The 22,753-nt window shown below is 40.5% G+C and overlaps 1 protein-coding gene across 1 annotated transcript in view; it reads right to left on the reverse strand.

Moving 5' to 3' along the window:
* The window catches only part of tfpia (tissue factor pathway inhibitor a), a 55,915-nt gene extending 35,054 nt beyond the window's left edge, over positions 1-20,861 (reverse strand). The window contains exon 1 of the mRNA XM_080478093.1: positions 20,560-20,861. Coding sequence (XP_080334219.1) covers positions 20,560-20,638 — 79 coding nt within the window. The 5' untranslated portion in view covers positions 20,639-20,861. The remainder of the gene's footprint in view (positions 1-20,559) is intronic.
* Between the last annotated feature and the right edge of the window lie 1,892 nt (positions 20,862-22,753).

Raw genomic sequence — 22,753 nt, forward strand, 5'->3', positions numbered from 1 at the left:
AGGAAGCAACAGAGAGTGGCTAATCACATTCATCTCCAATGCAGCAACACAAAATCTATTTGTTCTAACGCATTGCTACGAGAATATTGGACAATTTTTCAGCTGGTTGATAAAATACTATCCCAATAACATTGAAAACACTCAAGTGAAATGTTCATTCTCAACCCTTCACGTGCTCATGATCCACCCTTTAACAGATTTCTATTCTCTAAAGCAGACCCTAACCACAGACACACAAAGGAAGGCGTGATATTGTTGTTATTGGATTGGGCACATCTGCTCTGCCGTGGATTATTCTAACATGACACTTCTCCAGAGAGCATTCACACTGCAGTGTCTGCAACGCTGTGCAATGAATTCAATACAAGCCCTGTTTACCAACCCTGTAATCACACCTCTGCAATGTTGATTCCCACAATGCATTGCTTTTGGGGAGAACTTTTTTTCCCCAAATATTAACTAATGTCATAAATCATCAGGATATTCCAACAGACACTCACATGATCGATTACAAGAGGCCTTCGTCTCGACTGAGTGTCTGATCTGAAACGCCCTTTTACCTAAATGAATCAATAATCTGCTGCCAATGGAGCTGTCATTTGTTCACAGTGAAAGGGTCTTCTAGGACTATACAGTCTGCAGCCATCGGTGTTTATGTCTTAGCTTCGCCTCATTTGATGTGGCTCTGATTACATGGCTGAATCAATGGACCAGACAGAAAGTGAGTGCAAGGCTCATTCCCCATCTGTGCAAATGTCATCCCCACCCGACTGTACTGTAGATGCACTCTTCATTAGACCCAGGGATCGATACGGCGGTCTTTTTCTGCTATAAGGGTTATCATTCAAACAACACAGATGCAGGAGGAAGAATGGAGTTACCTCCATTTTGGCGACTGGAGACAGAATGTGGCATTTGAAAGCTTCCCGATGAGGGATTAACCCTTCTGATGCTGGGGGTCACACAGTGTCCTTTCTGTTTATCTGAAATCAGAATCCATCTCTGCCTTTATTGAAGAGATTGAAACCTCTATATCATAAACTTGACTCAACAAGGGAATCTTCACTCGGCCCGGACATGAAAAGAATTGACAGATAGATGGCTCCGCCAGTTTTGTTGATTGAATAAAAAACCAGTAGCGCTATTCAGTTTATCCCCGACAATGAACACTATCTGAAGCAATCTTCTCATACTTCAGTTGAATAACAGGCTTCACTGGCAGCATGCAGTGCAAAAAGGAAAACAAAAACACATAAGGCTTCTACAGACTGCGTGACATCTGCGGTCTTATGAGCGTGTTGCTTAAAACTGATGTGAATTTCATCGTTCTCAATGTGGCGGTCATGGTTGGAGGTTGCTAGTACAAATCTAAGGCTCCAATTTTCACAACGTTTAAAGCAAAAACACTTTCAGAAAAGTCTCGCATTGCAACATCGCAGAGAACAATAAGCTATGAACATTAACACAGGCGAACGTTCATATGGACAAACGACCAAGTTGGCTTACTATTACGGTGACTGTCAAGTACCAAACTTCCAAGTTACGTGCAAAATATGGACTGGGAGTCATGAGACTCTGGAGGGCGCCATTGCCCATCTACTACCACATGTGCAGAAGAGCCATTTATCGTGGTCGTGGTGCACATGCATAGTAGCGGCATTTCCTCTGACTACACAGAGATGGAACGGAGCCCAAGAATTTACAAAAAGTTGCATTTTCATTCCATTTACACAGCGAAGGATCATTTGGAAAAAAAAAAAGCTCCACCCTGGGAGCCATTTTCAAAATGTTGTGTTTTCAGTGGTTGCCGAGCAGCGTTGTCTTCCAACTCAGAGAGTTTTGCGTTTTCACTTGAAAGTGTTGCGTAAACCCAAGTTCAGTATGGATGCTCCATAATCTCAATGTCAGCACTTCTTGGAAGAAACTCATTCATAAACTAATAGCAAGAAAACTCTAATTAGGAAATATGCTAATATTAATGCGACTCAGCCATTTGTGAGCTCTGAGCGGCTTTGTGAGTATTGAAGCGTTTGACCTGCAGTAAACAGGAGTCCAGTGAAATAGTGACAGTGCTGCACTTTGACGTTGCACGTTGATGTAAAAGCTACCACCAGAAGCTGCTAGCTCTGCAACTGTTTTCATATAATCCAAAATATCTACGTAAGCATCATAACTATGTGACAGTAATGGGGAAATAAGCCTGATGGTGCTGGTATGGGGGTAAGTAGGGGGTAAGTAGCTACAAAGCCCATATGTTGATCAATATGAGAACGTGTTCCCAAACCATTCTCACATTAAATCAGTAGTGACTAAATTGTGGTCCTCAAAGTGGCAGGTTGAGATATTCCAGCAAACTCAGTAATTCAATAAAAGTCAAAAGTAACAGCGACTGTTTACATCCGGCTCTTCGGTGAGTGAGGAGAGAACAAATATGTTGTGACGGGTGAACCAGAGATGCTTCAATTATAGAGGAAAAACAGAGAGAATTTGGGTAGAAGTTGGGTTAAACAGGGAAAAAAAAAAAATACTTGAAAACGACTTGAGACGTGAAACTACAAAAGGAAGTTTTACAAAGAGTGTTTTCAGATGGAAATGTATGTTCAATTATTTTGGATGTTTCAACATCCTTCAAAGCTTAAGGACGCAGACATCCTGCTGTTACTGTGATTTCTTTCTCTGGATTTTCAATTAAATGTTATTGCTTTTTACGCACAGTTGGAGTTAAAACTTCATATTTGAGCCACACGAGTTTGTATATTTAACCGTGCTGGGAACATCAGGCAGCTGCACAGTTTGTATTTATATCCAAACATCTTGTCAAAGAGAGGTTGTTGACATTTTTCCTTTCAGAATTGTGCCTTATTGTCTCTTCCGCCATGTTTATCGTTTGCAGATCTTGTAGCAGATCTAAAAGTCAGGAAAGCTGAATGCATTAAAAAACCCGGTGTACCAGTGCGGGGTTGTGCAATTTGTTTTTGTAATTTTTCTTACGATGCACTGGCATTGAACCCAACAGCGCTCAGCCCCTCGATACGCACGCCCTGCAAAGCGTTAAAGCGTTTCTCTCTTTCTCCACTTTAATATGCCATACAAATTCAGCCTCAACTTCTTTGTTTGTGCTTCATTTTCCCTCATTGAGGCATTTCCAGCAGATGAACCGACGCCACGCAGCGCAGGAGAGTTCCTTTGTTTTATTTCGAAAATAATAAATAAAAACAAAAACAATGAATACAGTGAAAACGAAAACTGAACTGAAAGGAGTAGGAAGGAGTAGAAAGCTTATTAAAACCTGCGACCCTCTCCATTCAGTCTCTTTGTATCCTGCAATTAATTTTTTTTAAACCAATCACATACGCATCACTTTTATAAACTTGGAATAACCACAAAATAAAACCAAAGAAAGCAACCAGCAAAAAAAATTAACAGGTAAGCAAACAGAATGTGTTTATAAAAAACCAGCCACACATTTGCTGTGTGAACTGCTTCATGGCCGGACTCTGCCTGAGCCCCACTGACAGCCTGTTTTTAAAGTTCTGTGTGCACATGGATGTTTAAAACCTATGCGGAAAAAAAAAAAAGACACCTCGGCTCAGTTCAGCTGCAATCGGCTTGGGGCGGTCAAAAGAAGCCCATCATCCCTTCCACCCTGTCTCAACTAGTACAGACTGCAGACAAAGCAGCTGCCCTCTCATCCTGCTTTCTCTGCGACTTCGACAAGTTCAGACTTAGATCACCTCTTTCTTTCACTCCCCGAAACCTTTTGTCCATTCTGCTCGCTACCGTGTGCAATTAGTCTGCCCACCTCATCTTTTTTTTTTTTTTTATTAAAGTTCGTGTCCAGAGAATATATATTCAAGAAATGACTACAATAGCAGGAGTAATCTATATATCCCATGCTACATTTCCATTCCAGACATCTGACCATCGCTCATTTCCATATGAGAGAATAATAATAACTCTTATCTCGCTCAAGTTCGGTATCCTCCAAGACTCGTAACTTCCTGACTCTGTCCCCCTAAAGAAAGCTTACATTTATGGTCAGTACGACTCATGCAGGAAGCCCTCCCATCTCCTTATCCATCTGCAGGCGGCCGGCCGAACTCAACACTTTCCAGACTCGCATAAGATACCACTATCTTGTTTAAACAAGCTAAAGTGAGTGACTCAAAAAGGCAAGCTCCGTCCTAATTAGCACCGCAGTTGGTGTCATTCACTCCGAGTGCAAAAAAAGGCCACTTTCGTTTCCCACGAACCAAATGAGATTCTCCTCATAGAACAGCAGCTGCAAAATACTTCACATGAAGATATGTCGAAAGAAAAAGAGAGGCCAGAAGCAATTTCATCAATAACCCTCCTGTTTTTTATATTACAAGCAGATAAAAATAAAGTGAAATGTGAGTGACAATAACATCAACAGACTGAAGGAACAGAAATATCACAGGCCAGTGGGGTGGTGGTCCCCGCTGAAGTTGGTATACTGTCGATTTTTGTCTTCGTTTTTAAAGCAAGTCAGGAATGCCATTGTTTTAGAAATGGTGGCACGTAACACAACTTTAGATAGTGAAATGCCTTCCATAATATGAGCTTGTTGAAACATAATTTCAATATAAACTATTGGTGAGCAATCTTTGCCTCATCTCGGCACGCCCTACTCGGCCTGTAATTGGCTGACGAGCCAATCAGAGGCAGAGTAGAAATGGGTCGCGGCGTCATCATCCTAGGTAAAAAGATATTGGCAGTCTGGCTTGTAGATACTGCTGAGTGGTGGGTGGAAGTGGATGTACAAAATGCAGACTAAAAGATCTAATATACCCATGTATCAGTGACGTGCGGTGAGGTTCTTGGCTGGTGAGGCACTGACTTCATCACAGTCAGATTTACAAACATATGAACCCTAAAGTGTATCTTATTCACCATTTGATTGGCAGCAGTAAACGGGTTATGTTTAAAAGCTCATACCAGCATTCTTTACACATACAAACTGTAGCACACAAAAAAGCACATTTAATAAAAAAAAACGTTATTATGGTGTTACCTTTACTTATAAATGAAGTCCATGCGCCGCTCCTTCTGAACAAAAGCATCGATAACTTGTTTATAGAAGTCTTCCTTATCTTTCTTCAGTTTTAAAAGTCTCTGTCTCGATGGAGATAGCTTGTTGTCACTTATTCTGCAGCCGAAGAGTCGCAAGAAGGATCCCTGGGATCACTAGCGCCCTCTACCATGAGGCAGGAGAACTGCGTGCCTCACCCAGTGCGTCTTCGCAGCCGTTTTATGATTGCTCAGCACAAGAAACACGTTACACACATACAGTTGTTAACTAAACTATGGAAATTTATAATATAATTCATATAGCAAAAGTGTTTGAACATTTTAATAGCGACATACAGAGAGATAGCAATACGGTCTCACTGCACAGCAGGCCAGCAGTTAGCCGAGTCATTGCGCAATCCATGGTGAGGCTCAGCTGGCTGCTGCCTCACCGCAAGTCTCTTCTCAGTATTTGAATGGTAAATGTGAAAATTCAGCGATTTTGAATAAAAATAATCTAAAACTGGTGAAGTTAAATGGAAAATAACTTTATAGTATAATCACTGGATACATATAACAATTTAATTAATTTTTTTTCTTTTTACATTTTTTTTTCTTTCCAAGATGACTGCTCCCCTGACTGCACGTCACTGCCATGTATACCCTGGACTACACCACTGTTGCAGGCTGAATGAATGGAAAACACTGTGCTGAATACATGAAAAAAAACTTTTTAAAAAAATAAGATGTTGAAAGAATTTAAAAGAGACTTATCCGATTTACCAGAAGTTTGAATAACTGGATTTAAATATGCTTAAACACAAGAGGAAGAAAAAAACAGAAAACACTGTAAATGAATGAAAAAAACACCCTCAGAAGTTACAGGAAAACTAAGGCTAATAGTGTTGACTAAATTAAAGTAATTTAATAATATTCTCTATTTTGTATATCAATGGGAAGGATACAATACTGATTGAACCAAATAATGCTGTCATCATAAATAAACCTATGAGTGATGTATTTAAAAAAATAAATAAATAAATAAAAAAGGCTTTAAGCTGAATGCAAGAAAAAAATCAAATGACAGATAAAAAAAGACACTAAGCTGAATGAATGGTTCAAAACAAGTTGTATGATGAATAACTAGAAAAATGTCTTTCGATGCAAAACTCGATAATCTATGATGTGATAAATGAGCCCTGAATGCTTGAGTTTTTATCTCCCTCATTGAACATGTTTTCAATCAGTGATATTTAATATTTTCGCAGTAAATAAAAGAACAAAAGCTGCACAAATGTGAAAATGTTGCATGTTTCGGTCTCACTCTCCCTTTGGGTGATGAAAACTTTTTTTTTGGTGCATTGCATAATCCAAAAAGCAACAACACATTGCAACACTCGGTGTTTGGCATTTTGGTCCCATGTGTCCCTCGGGGATGTGAGCCTGTGAGCCGCACCAGCCCCCCCTCCCTCCCCCCAAAAGAATAGCCCAACTAAATATTGTCAAGTTAATGGAGAGATGACCGAACAGACAGTGTCTCCTCTCTAACGACAGAGCCAAGGGAGCTTCCCTTGCCAATTTCTGCAGGCGACAGTGCACAGGAACCACAGATTAACCTGTGGCTGATGCTCCTCCGAGCACATTTGTCATCTCCCCAGCTGTGTCAGATTGGAGGAGACAGGTATTTTCTCTTGCAGGTCACATTTGTTCCCCATGCAGCAGCCTTATGTGAAAATGAGCTATCTCTGATTCAGAGGTTCCCTCAGGCGAAGCCTTTTGTCGGAGCGTCTGCTTTCTACATACAAATCACATGAGGAAACGTGTGCCGTGTCAGGGTCTATCATGTCTGGCTGGATAGTGTGCCTAAAACCCACCTGGAGTTCAAGGTTTAACCCAGTTGATACTCCTGGTTCCGTAAGCTCATCTGGAAGTCCTTTTCGCTTTGAGGAGGAGAAGAACCTGCGAAATACAAGCAATGGACAAGTTCCCCAAGTCTTGTGTAGATTCTAGAGTGTTTTTGTGGCAAATACTGTACATAATATGCTGCAGGTTGGGAACGAATGTTCTTAAGCAAGGGGAGGCAAACATAACATGCACGGGTTAAATCCAGCCCACAACTGGGTTCAATCCAGCTCAAAAATACATTTGATTGAAATGACCCAAAAACATGAAATACAGTGTTTCAATAAAAGTGCAGTAGTTCTTAATTTGTCCACTAGTAGTAACACTATTTCACACTAGAAAAGCAGTAGATTTCATTCTCTGAAGATAAGGAGTGGAACCTTGTAGTTATCAAAATAGTTTTAGCTAAATAGCCACGATTTCAGACGGAGTTAGTGAAAACATGCTGAACGCTGCGGAACTTGGGTGTTGTGAGGAGTCTCGGGCGCAGAATAATCTGAATGGCAACAGCGTGGCGGGTATCACAATGTAAAGATTTCAGAAGGTTTTGTAAAAGATTGACAAAACTAGAATGTATTCCGGAAGTTCTCGGTTTTCGTCTTCGGCACAGTCAGAAGATACACCGACACCAGTATCAGGTCCGATATCGCACGGGGTGCTCGTACTCGTAACAGATCCCTGATAAAAATCGGGGAGTATTATATGACGTCAACCGTGAGTAATGTCAGCGGTAGGTCGACGAGTTAGAACAAGTGATGTCAGCGGTTCAGGAATTCTTTAATTACAAAAATAAGAGCGACTGTAAATTTTGTTTGACCAAAATATCAAGAGGAGGCAAAAGCCAGTTCGTACAAGACCAGTAAATCAACCCTTAGTGACATTTTTAACACATAGCCTTCGCGTATGGAGTACAAATTAGGCTTAATGGCATCTAAAAATTACTCATATCAGTACTCTGTATCGCCAAGGAGCTGAAGGTAAGTACTCCTACTTGTTCTCGTCTTTTAAATAGCATTGGTGCATCCCTAGTAAGGATGAGAATAATCATCATCATGGTTTAGCCAATCAGTTGAAATGCAGCGGAATATGACACAAAGATCAACGTAACACCAGCGAAACAACCAGACAGGTTTGACCGATTGTAAGATTCTGACGGGTCACCTTGAGGATCTATGGGAGAAGAAGCCTTGATTTCACCTCATTTGTCAAGTAATAAATATTGTCGTAACGAGGTTCATGAAATCAACATTGCACCTTTGCAAACAGTCTGTGGAAGCCTCAGAACAAAAACATTGGAGTCGTCATGATTTTCTAAATCTTCATGCAGTAACTTAAGCGGTGGAGCCTAAATGAGATCACTTTTGGCTCTATAGTTTTTCCATAAATCAACATTCCTGCTGTTGTGTTAAACACCAAAGTGTCCTTCCTTTTACATAATGTCAGAAATGAATCAGTGCAGACTTTTGAACTCTTCGCTGTTCGTGAGTCAGTCAAGTCAAACGAAGTGTCCATTAAATTACATAAGGGAGTGTCACGAGGAGTTTATGGTTTAGTCTTCAGCCGATGCAGGTGAACACGCGGCATCTGAAACTGCATCGGAGCATATGTACGGGGAATTTTCTTTGTAGTCGGTGGAAAGGGAAGTCGGAAGGCAGACATGACAACCAGAAGAGCCGCTGCAGGCAGCCCCTCCAGCAAACCTCAGCTCTTTGCCTCTGAGCGGGGAGTAAAACCTGCAGTGAAGCAGCTCAAAGAACAAGACGAGAACATCAATACTCAGCTGCACGCAGCAACAGGACCCAATCCATCCTGCGTCTCTATTTGGGAACCCAGTCACATGTATTGATATGTTTGCACAGGAAGCGAGACAAACGCTTGGTAGTGAGTGGGAAGTCACTTTAAAAGTTGCACAAAATGTGCTCAAAATTTTTTATTAAACTAAAAAAGACTTTGGTTTTTGTGTTTATGACTCATAAGACATTTCCAGGAATGATCATCATTATTTTTTATGTTTTTGTTAAAGAAAAACAGATGTGACAGGGCCGTTAAAGGATGAAAAAGAGGTTATCAACAAGCTACACCCAATGTTCATGAAGTGAAAAAGCTGATTTAAATCTGTTGGATTATGTTTCGGGTTCCGTCAGGACAAATTCAACTCACATTTTCTGGCTTTCGGAAAAGAAAAAAAAGAAAAATCCATGTCAGGTCTCTCAGCAAGTCAAAATATAAATCTGAACTCTTTGGATGACCAGTCCAACAGCAACATCCCGTCTTGTGGATGGAGTCCATGCTGCGGTTCAGGCCATCAGAGGGCAAACTGACATCCTGTCGTAGAGCCCAAACAAAATCCAAGCGAATCCAAGTCATGACTTAAGACGGGAAACCAGCAACATCTCAGGGCGAAACCCAAACAAAACCTGGAGTCATTTGGAGGTCAACCCATGTCTTGAAACACTGTAACGCGCCTCATTTCTTTTAAATATAAATCTTATAAAAACAAGGATCAAAGATGGAGGATCTCTACCAAGACCTCCCACTGCACAGGCAGCTCAACCAGCTGCTACTTATACAACCAAATATCCGTTTGCCAAACGTTTGTTCAACCAAGCTCACTCACACAGCGTTTCATAAGAGTCAATGAAAAAAAGAAACCAAAAAAAAAAAACTCACACATAAAAAGCAAGAGCAAATGTTTTAGTCATCAGTGAACCAGATATTTGGATGATGTGTCACCATGTCCTACAATTTGGGCTGGGTGAAAAAGTAAGTCAAGAATACTTCTTCCTCTTATGAGGAAATCATGATGAGAAATGGACAAGTCGCAGGTAAAATGAAAATTCCATATATAAAAAATACAAAGATTTAAAACAGAATATTTGAGTTTTAAAAAGGAATACCAGTAAAAAAAAAAACAATAACTATAACGGGTAGGTAATGTGAAGTAATGTGAAGCACAGTCCCAAATAAGTAAACATCAACATGTGTGATTTCCTGCCTGTAGCTCCATCACTAACAACAATTTGCAGTAGCAGCGTTTACGATGGAGCCGGAGCATCTTCACACAGTTCTACCTTGGGAGCCGTTTTCAAAAAGTTCTGTTTACCGTGGCCACTGTATTGTAATTGTTTCAGAACAAACATGAGCAGATTCTGGGTGGACATTTTTACATTAAAGCAATGGTATCATTTTCACACTGTTACTAATCACTCGCAATGTTTTTCCACCTATGCAAATGTTAAAATATTCCTCTGACTGTATAATAGAGGGCATGCCATCAGGTTTTTCTGTTGTAATCTGGTGCCAGAGCATGTTTTGAACTTCCTTTGTATATAATTTATTATTCATGAGTGTCAGAACTCCAAAACAACCCAAACAAAACTGTCCACCAAGTAATATTTTTCAGTATTCAGAGGGCAACACGTTAAGTCTCTTCAGGCTTTTGGTCTCACGCACAGACAAATCTTCAAACAGTGAAAAATAAATCCTCACAGCAGATGAGTCCAGGTTACAAAAACCTCACCAGCTTCATTGATTTGAGTCGGAGTGCTACAGTTGTTTTCCTATTTGCAAGGTAAACACAGGGGAGACATTTGAGGACAATGAAGCAGCAGATAATCAAGTGACTGCATGGTGGACTAAGAAGAACATATTACAGCAGGACAATAAAAAGAAGTATTACGTGTGGAGAGGATGAGACTGGATACAAAACCATGAGTGGGACGAGAGGCATGAATAGTCTGAGAACAATGGAAGCAAACGTGAGCCAAAGGTTCTTCACAATATTTTTGCTTTATCATCTCTATCATATTTCTCTATTAGCAGAAAGTGAGACAAAGTCGGCAGTTGTGTCTTGCACATTTTTCAGAGGGTTTACTTGGTTAAGGGTATATGCAGGGTATGATTTATGGACAAATCTGAAGGAAGATAAAGAGGGTCTCTGACAGGTACAGCAGTTGCAAGCTTATATAAAGGGTAAATTGCAAGTTTAAACCATAAGGTATGTCTGATGTTCCTTTTTAAGTTACAACGCTGCTTCACAGACTTGTGCCTGCTGTGAGGACGCGTGGCCTGCGAGCTTGACAGCTTGTTAGCGGAAAATGAACTGTCCGGCCAAAAAAGCCTTATTTTGTTTTCCAGCAGCTGGCTGACGTCACAGCCGAACTTCTCTTCTTGTTCTTATGGGTTCTTATGGGAGTATGCAGGGGCCTTTACTGGTATCAAGGGGGTTAGCGAAGCAGGAGTCCAAAAAATGAGCTCAGGGTCCAAAGGGATTAATAAAGTATTATTAGATGAGTAATGCATCACCTGGGAGGACTCGATGCGGAAGACAAGAGGAAAGTGGGAGGTGTCAACTCAAGACAAAGGACTCAGATGCATAAATCTCAGTGTAGTTAAATGGTGAGCTTGTCCAGTAATCACAAGATTGCTACATGTGTGAACAATTGTCATCAATTAAAGGGTGATGTGCAGTGAATATATATATATTTTTTAATCAATTTACACCTTTACTTTTAATGCAATTTTTTTTTTCATGTGTATCTGCAAATTTAATACTATTAATCACAAAGAGAAGATTGATTTTGTCCCACAGTACAATTAAAATAACTTAGCAGAAGGAACAGATAGATTATGAGGGGAGGCGGTGTTGGCGGGTGGGGGTGGGGGCTGCTCCTGTTGTGGCAGTAAAGCAGCTATATAGTGAGCTCCACGTGGAGATCAAGCAAACATCTTCTTATTAGAGAAGATGAAGCTCCGACTATGGCGGGGGATGGCAGGAGACATTAAGCAATGCCTGATTATAGTCAAAGATGGAGACATTTCTTAGTAAAATGTTTGCAGTGACATTCATCAGCGGGTCCCTTCCTCGAGTCCTCCAACGCTAATGAAGATGGCACATGCTCCACAGTTTCCTCAGTGCCTATGGCCCCGGGCCCACTAATAAAAGGACCACTTCAAACAGCAAGCGAGCATCTAATTAAATTTCTCTCCAAATTAATGAGACACAATGTTTACAGCTCCGCCAGGCGATTAGTGAAGCGACCGGGACGGCGCTGCCAGTGATACCGACGTTCACTTCCAAACCCGTTCTGTGCGTCCCTCATTGTTTTACCTCTCAAGAGCACCGAAATGAAATGCAAATAGTGAAAGCTAATGTTCCACTGTGAATAAAACGCTGATGAAAGCCAGTCCAGAGTGTGCCTCGCTCTATTTACTTATCGCTTGAATTCTCATACCTCCGACGGACGAATAATATAAAAGCCCCCCCTGGTAGCGTTTGTTGGAATACTGTCTGGATACCGTTTAGGCTCATAGAACGTTTATCCTCGTGTGATTTAGGGTTCAGAAAATAAACATGTATTGTCGCTGGGAACGTCGAGCCTCTTAAATACGAAGAGTGTTTGAGAGAACTCAGTTCTGCAGCACAAAAGCAAAAGTATGTCTCACTCCAAAAGCAATTTTGCTCTTACAATCCAATAAAGTAATTTTGCAGAACGATTAAATGCTCATCATTATTACAGGGCGCCGTAAAAGTAGATAGACACTCCCGGTAGGATTTTGTGGCCAAGATTAGACAACTGAAGAATGGACCGAGTTGTTCTTCATTTGTATTTAAGGCCTTTTTTTTTTTGCTTTCTTGTACCGTAACGATTGACTGGAAACTGCATCGGTTTTCCGTTGAAGCAACGCCACAAACGCTGTCGTTCGCACGCTGCAGTACAATGTGAACCAGGGGTGTCAGACAACAGGTCAGTGGACCAAAACGGACCCACCAAGACTCCAATCCAGGCTTCAGTGTAGTGAACACCATGACCCGAGCTCAGATATCGGCACGACAGCTGGCTACATCGTCGCAAACCAGCGTTAGTCATGCTGTCAGGCGGCGTTTGTACCAGAATGCAAAAGCTGATAGACGGGGTTTTTTGGGACATTTCACTGTATTTTGCATTAGAAGGTATTAGTAAAATTGGCTTTATGTTGAGATTGTCGTTATTTTCTCTAGTATTTTGTTAAAGTATAGACATTTTCATCGCATATACTCGGCACCACGACAAAGACAATCTTTAAAGTTCAGATTTAAGGTTTATTATGACAGTATTTTACCAGTTTGGCCCACACAAGATGAAATTGGGTTGTATGTGGCCCCTGAAGAAAATTTACAATTTAAAAGTAAAGACAACATTCATTTGTAAGTCATCGGTTCAGTCGACCTCCATGCAGATCCGACAGGCACAGGAATCTATTCTTCCAACTGCCAATAGATGAAAATAGATGTGTATGTGTGTACATTGTATGAATCAGGTTTCTTTAATAAATTCTTTATACCTGACTGTAAAGTTCACTTTGACCTTGATCCTGACCTACTTCAGACGAACAAATATCACATCCCTGAACTTGTAATTTTGAATTAGTATTTTCTAAATACTCATAAAGGTTCCCGATTCTCCAAAACGAAAGGTGGCTGAATTTTGCTTTCAGGATTCAAAGACGTCTCTCATTGTCGAGGCTTCATCAGTTTATAGCTCAGAGTCAATTATTGAGTGTTTGTGTTAAAGCGCCATCTGTGCATTTAACCTATTCCAGTTGCTTTAGTCCGTTTTGTAATTTTCATCCAATACATGTGACTTCCTGTCACATTGCACTGCATGAGGCTATTATAGTAATCTGTGGCTTGACTGGTCTTTGACTGGTCTTGACTTTTCTTGTTCAACAAAGACGTATGCACCATACTGTTGGCTTTTGAGAGGCCGCTCGCTGGCCTTGTGCCCTCGTATCTGACTGTTTACCTGAATATGAGCTGCTTAAAATAACAAAGATGAAATATTCAAAATGTGGTGAGGCAAAGTTTTTCGTTCACGCTCGCCTGGCTTGGAACAAGGTCAAAGAAAAGAAGTTTTCTTTGGCACCGGTATGAAAAGAAAACAAAGCAAAAATACACTGTTAAAAGCAGAGGAATAAAATATGTCTCCATCATAAGACTCGTTGAGCCACTGTCGCTCTGCAGACCGAATCTGTCTGTGTAGAGTTTGCATGTTCTGCCTGTGCATTCACGAGTGTAATCCAACGACATTTGAGAATTATTGGTGCTGTTTACACGATGTTTTCATGTGTAAATGGAAAACTTTCATTGTCGGTGTCCATTTACGAGACAATCGTGCGCCGAGCCAGAGAAAATGCAACGTTTTGAAAATGCTCCACCTCCCTGTCCGTGCAAACACAACTTTTCTGGAACTTTTATTATTTTCTTCTTGTTTTTCTTCTTTGTTATTTTTTCCCAGAATTTTTTTGCCTTCTTCTTTTTTGTTTTTTCTTCCTTTTATTTTTCTGTTTCCCCAAAAGAGAATCTGTACCAGCAATTCTAATTTTACTGTCTCCCTTGTATTTATTTATGTATTTATTTTTTGTACTTTTAGCCATTTTAGCAGGGGTTTTTTTGTTGTTTTTTTTTAGCAATTTCTGGCTGTTTTACCTTGTCTATCTGTTTTTACCCGAGAGATTAGATCTTTTTTTTTTTATATTTTATGCGACTAAAATCAATAAACAAAAAGGTTAATTTCCCCAAAATGTTTCTGAAAGCTTCATGGATCCACTATAGAGAGGTTAAAGAGACACATGTGGCTCCGGACCTGCAGGTTGCAGACGTTTCGACTAGAAGCGACAGTGACTCACTCTTTTGTCACAAAATGTAGTACAACACGAACCACACACTGGGGTTAGTTGTTAGCTTGTCATCAAATATACTGCAAAGAGAGACATCCTTAAGAAGATGCAATAACTATTTCCTCACCTACTGACGTTTTCAGCAAAGATTGTACCTTTTCGTGTCTTGACGGGGGTGCCCCTTGTTTGGTTTGCCATGAGGGACCATTTCTGCAGCTCAGGCTTTTGACAGGTAGTAGTGGTGGCGTCTACAGCCATTATCCTTTCGATTAAAAATAGATAAAAGTCATATCCTTGATGCTGAAGCCTGGCATTGGGTGAACAAAGTCTTGGCAGTCTGCCTCGCTTTTGATATACGAGAGGATGTTCACAACTTTGTGAGTCTTTTTCATCAGTCGTACACCTCGGAAACATTTTGGTATTCATGAAGATCATGTAGTTGCCAGCCGTGTTCACGGGGAGAGCTGTTCCACATAACCCGATTAGAAAACACACGGACGTGAAATGGGTGAATATATCACATCAACTTGAAGAAAAACATGCATCCCCCTTCCACAAAACCTTACACTCGGTACGATGCAGTCAGACAAGTATTGTTCTCCTTGAAACCACAAACGCAGACTCATCCATCAGGATTGCCAGACGAAAAAACGTGATTGGTCACTCCAGAGAACACGTTTCCACTGCTGAAGAGTCCAGTGATGCAGTACTTTACAGCACTGCATCCAATGCTTTGCATGGAAGTGCTTGGAACACCTGAATTCAATCATTTGGATCAGTGAATCGATCCTTCTGGCGATACAGTGTATGTTGACCTCAAACCGTTTTTAGTGTGAGTGCCGTGTGGTTGAGCGGCTCCATAGAGAGGGGTGTTATAATCTCTCCGTATAACAATGCTGCAAAAAAAAAAAAGAAATTACAATCCCAATATTGAGATTTTTCCCAACTCAGCCAACCGTAGTCCAGAGAACAAAAAACACTGAACCAAAACTATGGAGAATAAACGATATGACAGAGGAAACTGCTGCTTTTTATATTATTGCTGTTGTTTTTTAAAAAAACCAAAAAAAACAATTTCGCTTGTGTTGCAGTAAATTTCTCCAAAATTCAGACATTCTGCTTTCTCAGGAGTCTTGCACATTTGGCAGCATCGATGTTAAGACTGACAATAAATGATCCGTCTTCATGTCACGGAGCAACGTGAAGTCCTACTGTCCTGCTCAACAAGGATCACAAGCAGACTGATAAGCAGCCACGCAGACGATCCACAGTTCTCTTTCAAACCAACTCAGCTATGCATTTCTGTAGATTACATGAACGACAACAACCTTTAAATATTACATTTTGACAAATGATCACTGGTCATGAACACGAAGCGAGCTCAGTGAAGTCCTTCCAAAGCAACCCATACCACATTATCTCCCTCTTCAAAAAAAAGCTGCGCGCTATATCTCACTGATCTTTCATTGATCTATACAGAGAAAAGCTATTCATGCCTCATGTTGGTTGCCAAGCTTTTTTTATGTGAGCAGCCTTGATATCAAACTATGGAGCAAATTCAGCAGACGGAGTGCTGACCGGAACAAAGCAATTTTCTACATTTTCTAATGCTCGTTTACTACAGTAGTTTTTTATAGCAACAGCATCAGCATTACAATTTGCTTGGCGGTTTTGACCCACGGACCTTATGTTTGACTTTGAGTGTCCTATCGTAAGTTATACCCCAGCTGGAAGTTACTTTGTGGTTTATGAACAAACATAGTACAAATCTTTCTCTTTATTGTACTTTAGAGGCAATCAAACACAACACAAAACTTAAACGACGCACAAAAAAGTTTGAGGAACTACGGATGTCAAAGGGAAAAGCTAAAACTTGCCTCGGGGCCATTTGAAGGGTTTCGAGCCGCAACCAGTCAGCACAACGCAGTCAAGCGTGAAGACGAGTGGGAGGTTTGATGATTCTTTGTTGGTTTTTTCCAAATGACTTGTTATCAAAACAAGGTTCACCGACTGCGGATTTTAAGGGACTTGAGTTTTTGGTGAAGCAATAGAAAGGCATTATTTTTAAGGACATCCACCCAATATCAAGTCAAATGTAAAATGTGGAAAAACCCGTATTACTCACATTCCTACTATACAACTATTACTATTAGTACTACTCCTAATAATAATAATCATAATAATAATAAAGTGACTAATGGATAGACAACTTTACACAGGGTAAAATGCATTCAATAATTCCAATAATGGTACAAAGAAGGAAATATTACTGTGGCAGTAGTGCATGCCCCCGTCGGGTTCACCCACAGAGGCGTGGAGTCAGGGCTTTCCTAAATCATCATTCTTTTATTAAAGGAAAAACAAAGCTCAAATCAAGCTGAAGCACCAGACACACAGCTCCTCTCGCAGGCTTGACGCCACTGTGTGCGTCTCCCGCCTGTCACTTCCTGTCTCTGGGCAGAGAGGTGAGGCACCACACCTGATTCACATCAGGGGCTTAATCACCTCTCTGCCACGATCACCATGTCAAAACAAATTATTTACCCTCAAAAATTCCCTTCTGGTATTGAGAACACCTCAAAGCTGTACAAACATCAGTGTGACGTTCGTATCGTGAGGGAAATTTACACTCTGGCTTGTTTGTATGGATTGTGGCGTCTCGATACAAGTGTTTGTTTTGTTTTACGTCTTTTCTTCGTATTGAAATTAATGCAAACATCTAATGTTTTGAGTAAATCTTTGTCAAGCTGGAGGAATCGGGAGGGATACGCGTCAATTTGACTTGAGACTCCCTGCTGGGAAAATTACACTCTACATGGAAGATTCAAGTGAGCGTTACAAAAACCCCACACTAAGGCCATAAAAGACCAAAGAAAAAAGCACATTTGAGTCACTGGAACGTAGAGTGGCAGAAAACATGAGTCAGTTGGTTCACGGACGATGCAGGGGAAGTGATAGAGACAATATTGGTCACTAAACTTTAACTTACATTAACCCTGAATACAATTATTAATCAGGAAATAGTCTGAGGAACTCATTTATAAAGAACTCTCCATTTCCCACATAACAATATTCCTAAGACTAGTAAGATATAAAAGACAAAAACATTGAGCACATGTTGATATTTACAATCTTGTCAACTTGGGTCTGAAATTTGTGTTAATTCTGACAGGAAATAATAATAATAACTATAAAGTGTAAAATTGAAAGGAAATTCACTGACACCCTTCCTGGACATTAGTGTCCTCCACTTTGATGCACTTCGGAGATCTGAGCCTCCCGCCCCCACCCGTCTGCAGCGAGTGGATGTATTTCTGTTGGATTGGCTAGAGAACCCCTACCGCCTACCTGAACCTGAACCCCCACAATCTGTCCATCTGTTCCATTCTTTTTTCTCTTTTCCGTCCCATAACCCCCCCTAAAAGAAGAAAGTATCCACCTCTAGAGTCTGGTTCTGCAGGTTTCCTCCTGTTAAAAGCCAGTATTTCCTTTCCACCGCCTGTTGCTCATGTGGAACTGCTCGTTTTTTTTTCTCTGTAAAATTGCATTGAAGTGGCAAGTGTTGTCTTTGTTGCCATAGAAATATAATTGAATTGAACTGAATATTACGAAATCTATTCAGGCGTCACTTTTTGTTTAGTTTTCTTACATTGAATATTTTGAGAATGTTGCAAAGAAGTGAGTGTCAAGAAAACTCCCCAAAAAACTAATCCTCCCCACTCTCATGCATTTCAGCCAAACTAAATGAAAAACATCTGGACGTTTTGCCCATTAAAACGTTTCCAAGCATCCAATCCTACAATTTTTAGGCATAGCCAGAAAAGTTTTTTTTTTGTTTTTTTTTTTCCATACTCGGAAATGATGCATCAAACAGGCTGTATGTCGGCGGGAGATAAGAAACCACGCACGCCGACATGAAAGGCGCACAGTCGATCTTTGGCAGCCTTCAGCGGCGAGATCTGGCCTTCCGCATTTGATGTGACCTTTGCGGATCTCCCCTATTTGCTGCGAGCTTTTCATTAACCGAGCCTGTATTCCCTGGCAGGGGGCGGAGAGAACGTGGAACATCACAGTCGCGCACCGCTGCGGATGAAACCTGCCTCGAATCGGACCTTTCACAGCTTCGCTTGGCTGTCTGACATTCAATACTCAGCAGCCTCATTACCGCAGGCCGCTGGGATGTTGTTCTTGCAAACGTGACAGGCGGAGAGGAGGTGCAAGCAGGACGGGCATACATGTACACAGATGTGTATTCTGTGTGCAACTCGGAGCCGATGTGTCGCCTGCAGGGGCAGTTTAACGTGCTCGTAATGCAGCTTACTTATCGTTAAAAACATTTTTGACTTGATATGCCTGCTGTTCTATTTTGGTCCCGTTCACACAGTCCTGAGATTGTGGGGGGGAAAAATGTGCGTTTTTGCTTCAGACAAGTTTCACGTTTCAAAAACAATTTCAGTTTTTCCACAACAATGTCCGTTTCCACGGAAACTGCGGAAATGCTTAAAATGCTGTAGCTAGCATGACGGCCCACGAGTTGGTGCTGTTTTTTGGATTCCTAGTTTAGTGACTATCAACTATAAAACTATCAAGTCCCAGGAGAATATGAACTCGGAGTCATGACTAGTAGCAGCACCATTTCCACAGAGAGAGAAATGGGTTTTTTACACAAGAAAACACAAGAAATACGATCTTAAAAAAAAAACATATATATATATATATATATATATACACACACCACAAGTGTCACGAAATTTGCACATTTTTATCAGATTGATTCTTAATTATGAAGAATTTTCCAGATCAGTGCTTTTTTTTTTTTTTCAATGTCAAGTGTAGAAGGATGCCCCCCACCCCCTCCCCACCACCACCACAGAGGTTGAACCATACTGCACCAAAACAACTCTCACCGCACTTATGATTTGTCTCACACCAAAGTACCAGACTTCATCGTTTGTACATTAAAGGATTGTTAACTAATCTGTTTCTATTACACTTACATATTTAAAAAAATTACGTTCAAAAAATAAATGGTTTAAAAGATATGCATTACTTTTAATCTCCACTTGAGTCTCTTTAACAAGATCCATCCAGCTCCTATCCTGTTTTATCCAATTCATCTGATCTCAGGTAACTATGTGCAAAGGCAGGAAACACTTTAGAGGGATTTAAAGTATTTATTCATCAATAAAAATGAAGAAAAAAAAAGGAAGCTGGGAAAATGCCTAACAAGTTCTGCTGCCACACAAACTGATTGTACATGAAAATATAAACGTTTTGATTATTATCTTTTACAACATTATCTGTATTTAATCGCACAAACATTTTCTATGTACTGAGAAAACGGCAGCGGTGGTGGCGGTGGTGATGGATTGCAGCACGACACGGGGCTCAGGTGGAAGTCTTGGCCGGTAAGTGTCGATCTGGACTTTGACCTCCGCTCTCACACATCTCCTCACTCACTGATCGGAACTTAAAGTCGCCAGCAAAACAAAAACAAACCCGAGTTATCCGACCTTCTAAACTGAAACCAATAGATTTCAGTATTTACCAAGAAAGAAAATCGGCATGTGATCCGTTTGAGCAGCGTTACGCAGAATGATCGATCACTTCTTAAACATACGTGCAAAAAATCAAGTCACTAATTTGTCACTTTACAAGAGTTTTTTTTGGGGGGGGGTTAAAAACATACTCCAAACTGACATTCAGCAAACCACACACAACAGCCGAGCAGAACTAAACTAAATCCAGGTTGTGAAGCGGTTCAAATAAATAAATAAATAGCTCGCGCATTTCCACTTTTACGCACGAGATTGACAAGAAAAGAGTTTTCCTTTCTTCACTGCGAAGACCGTAAAACAACTCAGAAGAGTTGGAGACGCGTTAAGCCGTCTTATAAGTGACAATCCGCGCACGAGTATGTGTTGTTTTTTGTTTTTTTTTCTTCTTCTGTCATTTAGTTGTTCTTACCTCTTTCTCTTCTGGAAGCGCCAATAAGAGCGAAACATGAGAGCGACAAGGCGCACAGAATCCCCCACTTGTTGGCCATGCTGCTGACTGATCCGCGCTCAGAGGGAACTTTACACGGACTGAAGTTGTATGTATGTGTGAGTAAGTGAGTGAGTGACTGAATGTGTGTGTGTGTGTGTGTGTGTGTGTGTGTGTGTGTGTGTGTGTGTGTGTGTGTGTGTGTGTGTGTGTGTGTGTGTGTGTGTGTGTGTGTGTGTGTGTGTGTGTGTGTGTGTGTGTGTGTGTGTGTGTGTGTGTGTGTGAGTGAGAGAGAGAGAGAAGGCGCGTACTTCCGTTTGATAACAACGTGCTATCCTGCAGGCACGATGAAATTGAAATTCACAGTAATTTCCTGGAAGGAAATTTCAGTATAAGGAAATAAAAACATATTACATGTTATTCATAGGATGACTCCTAAAAGGAAGCTGAATGCGCATTGGTTTTTGTTAATTACAACATTGCCTTAATTTGTCATTTTCAGCCAAAAGTGGAGGTTGAAATTCTAATATGAATAGTAATGAGAAAGGACACAACCTCATCTTGTGTAGCTCACTCCAGCTGCTTGCATCACTTCAACCCCTCAACAGCACTTTAATCTGCAGCACTTCATCTCAAATGAGAAATTTCCATCCAGAGCCCATTACCTCAGACCCCGGCTGTCTGTTCCATTCAGGAAACACACACTTGAGTTATAGTCTATGGAGAGGTGTCTGAAAACCCCTGCTCAGCTCCACGGGCCACTGCAGGTGACACACGGTGTAATAGAGCTTCAAGCAGGTCCAGTATAAACGGGAAATTATAGTCTGCCAGGCACTTTGCACCCCACAGCTTTCATAACTTGAAAGGATTCATTACGTTGCGTTAAATACCTAAATGTATTTATGTACAATAGCACACTGTATATACATGGCTGCACTGTGATCTATGACTCCCACGCAAAATATTTTAAAGGTGCAATATGTGTTTTGTGAGCCGAAGGCATTCAGTAATTTAGAATATTCAACAAACTTTAAAGTGTAATTGTAGAAATTAGTTTCATCGTTCTTTCTGGGAGGTTAGGAGCAGCAATTTTCTGAACATAAATGGTCTTTTAACAATAGTTATATATAGTTACTAATATTGATCCTTGTGTGTTGGGTTTCTCTCTGTTAAAAGCACCTAGAAATGATTGTGTTGTATCTGGTGTTGAATAGATAAAGCTGAATTAAATTGAGTTACGGTACCCCTCAAATGTATTCCTTTTGCCATTCTGATGATATGTGTGAAATTTCAGCTTAACATCTTCAGATTAAGAGGTGGTTGTTTCATCTATTATCACATAATTTACCCACTTCACGATGAGCACCGTAAAAAGTTTCCAGTTCCTGACAAATGTGTTCTGGAAATCTTGTTAATACACTGTAAGACTCAGAATTCATAGCAATTTGATTACAAAAGTATGTGTTTTGAATTTCATAGACAATAAAGGAGTGTTGTACACTGAACAGAACAATCTGCAATGTTTTTCCTCAGTCAACTGTAATAGTTCAGCTGTTCCATTAGTGAATTGAATGTTTTTTGCGGTTTGTTTTTTTAAATCGCCCAAACTATGGGAAGGCCTGTGAGCCACTTCTTAATATTATTCAAAGGAAAAAAATATTTTGGGATGTTCATTTGGTAATAGGAATAGAATTAGGGACTACAATCAATGGTTTATTGAGTTTGATATATTTTTGGACCACCCTATTGTACAAGCATATGCAAAATTCCAATAAATAGTTAAATAAAGAGACGTTGTTTGTTTTCTATCTTGGAAAAGGAAAACAGCCAAAGTTTGAATTTAAAGGTTATTATGGCACTACGTTACCGTTCTGGTCCACTCAAGATGAAATGAACTAAAATGTGTTTGACACCCCTATTCCGAACACAGTTCCCCATGAACTGTCATACCACTTTGAATCACAAGGTGGTGGTAATGAGTCACATGATGGTTGAGTCTGTGCAAGAGAGAAAGAGGGAGAGTGTGAAAGTAAATACTTGTCAATGGAAAGTAAATGTCGTAGTAACTCAAACTCTCAATGACAAACTTAAGAAACTTCAATCATCAGACCAAAAGACACGCCAGACATTAGTTGACTCACCATCGCCACCCAGTGCACATGAGTAGCATCACTCA

The sequence above is a fragment of the Lipophrys pholis genome (assembly GCF_963383615.2).
Source record: "Lipophrys pholis genome assembly, chromosome: 13".
In the NCBI taxonomy this organism is placed as follows: Eukaryota; Metazoa; Chordata; class Actinopteri; order Blenniiformes; family Blenniidae; genus Lipophrys; species Lipophrys pholis.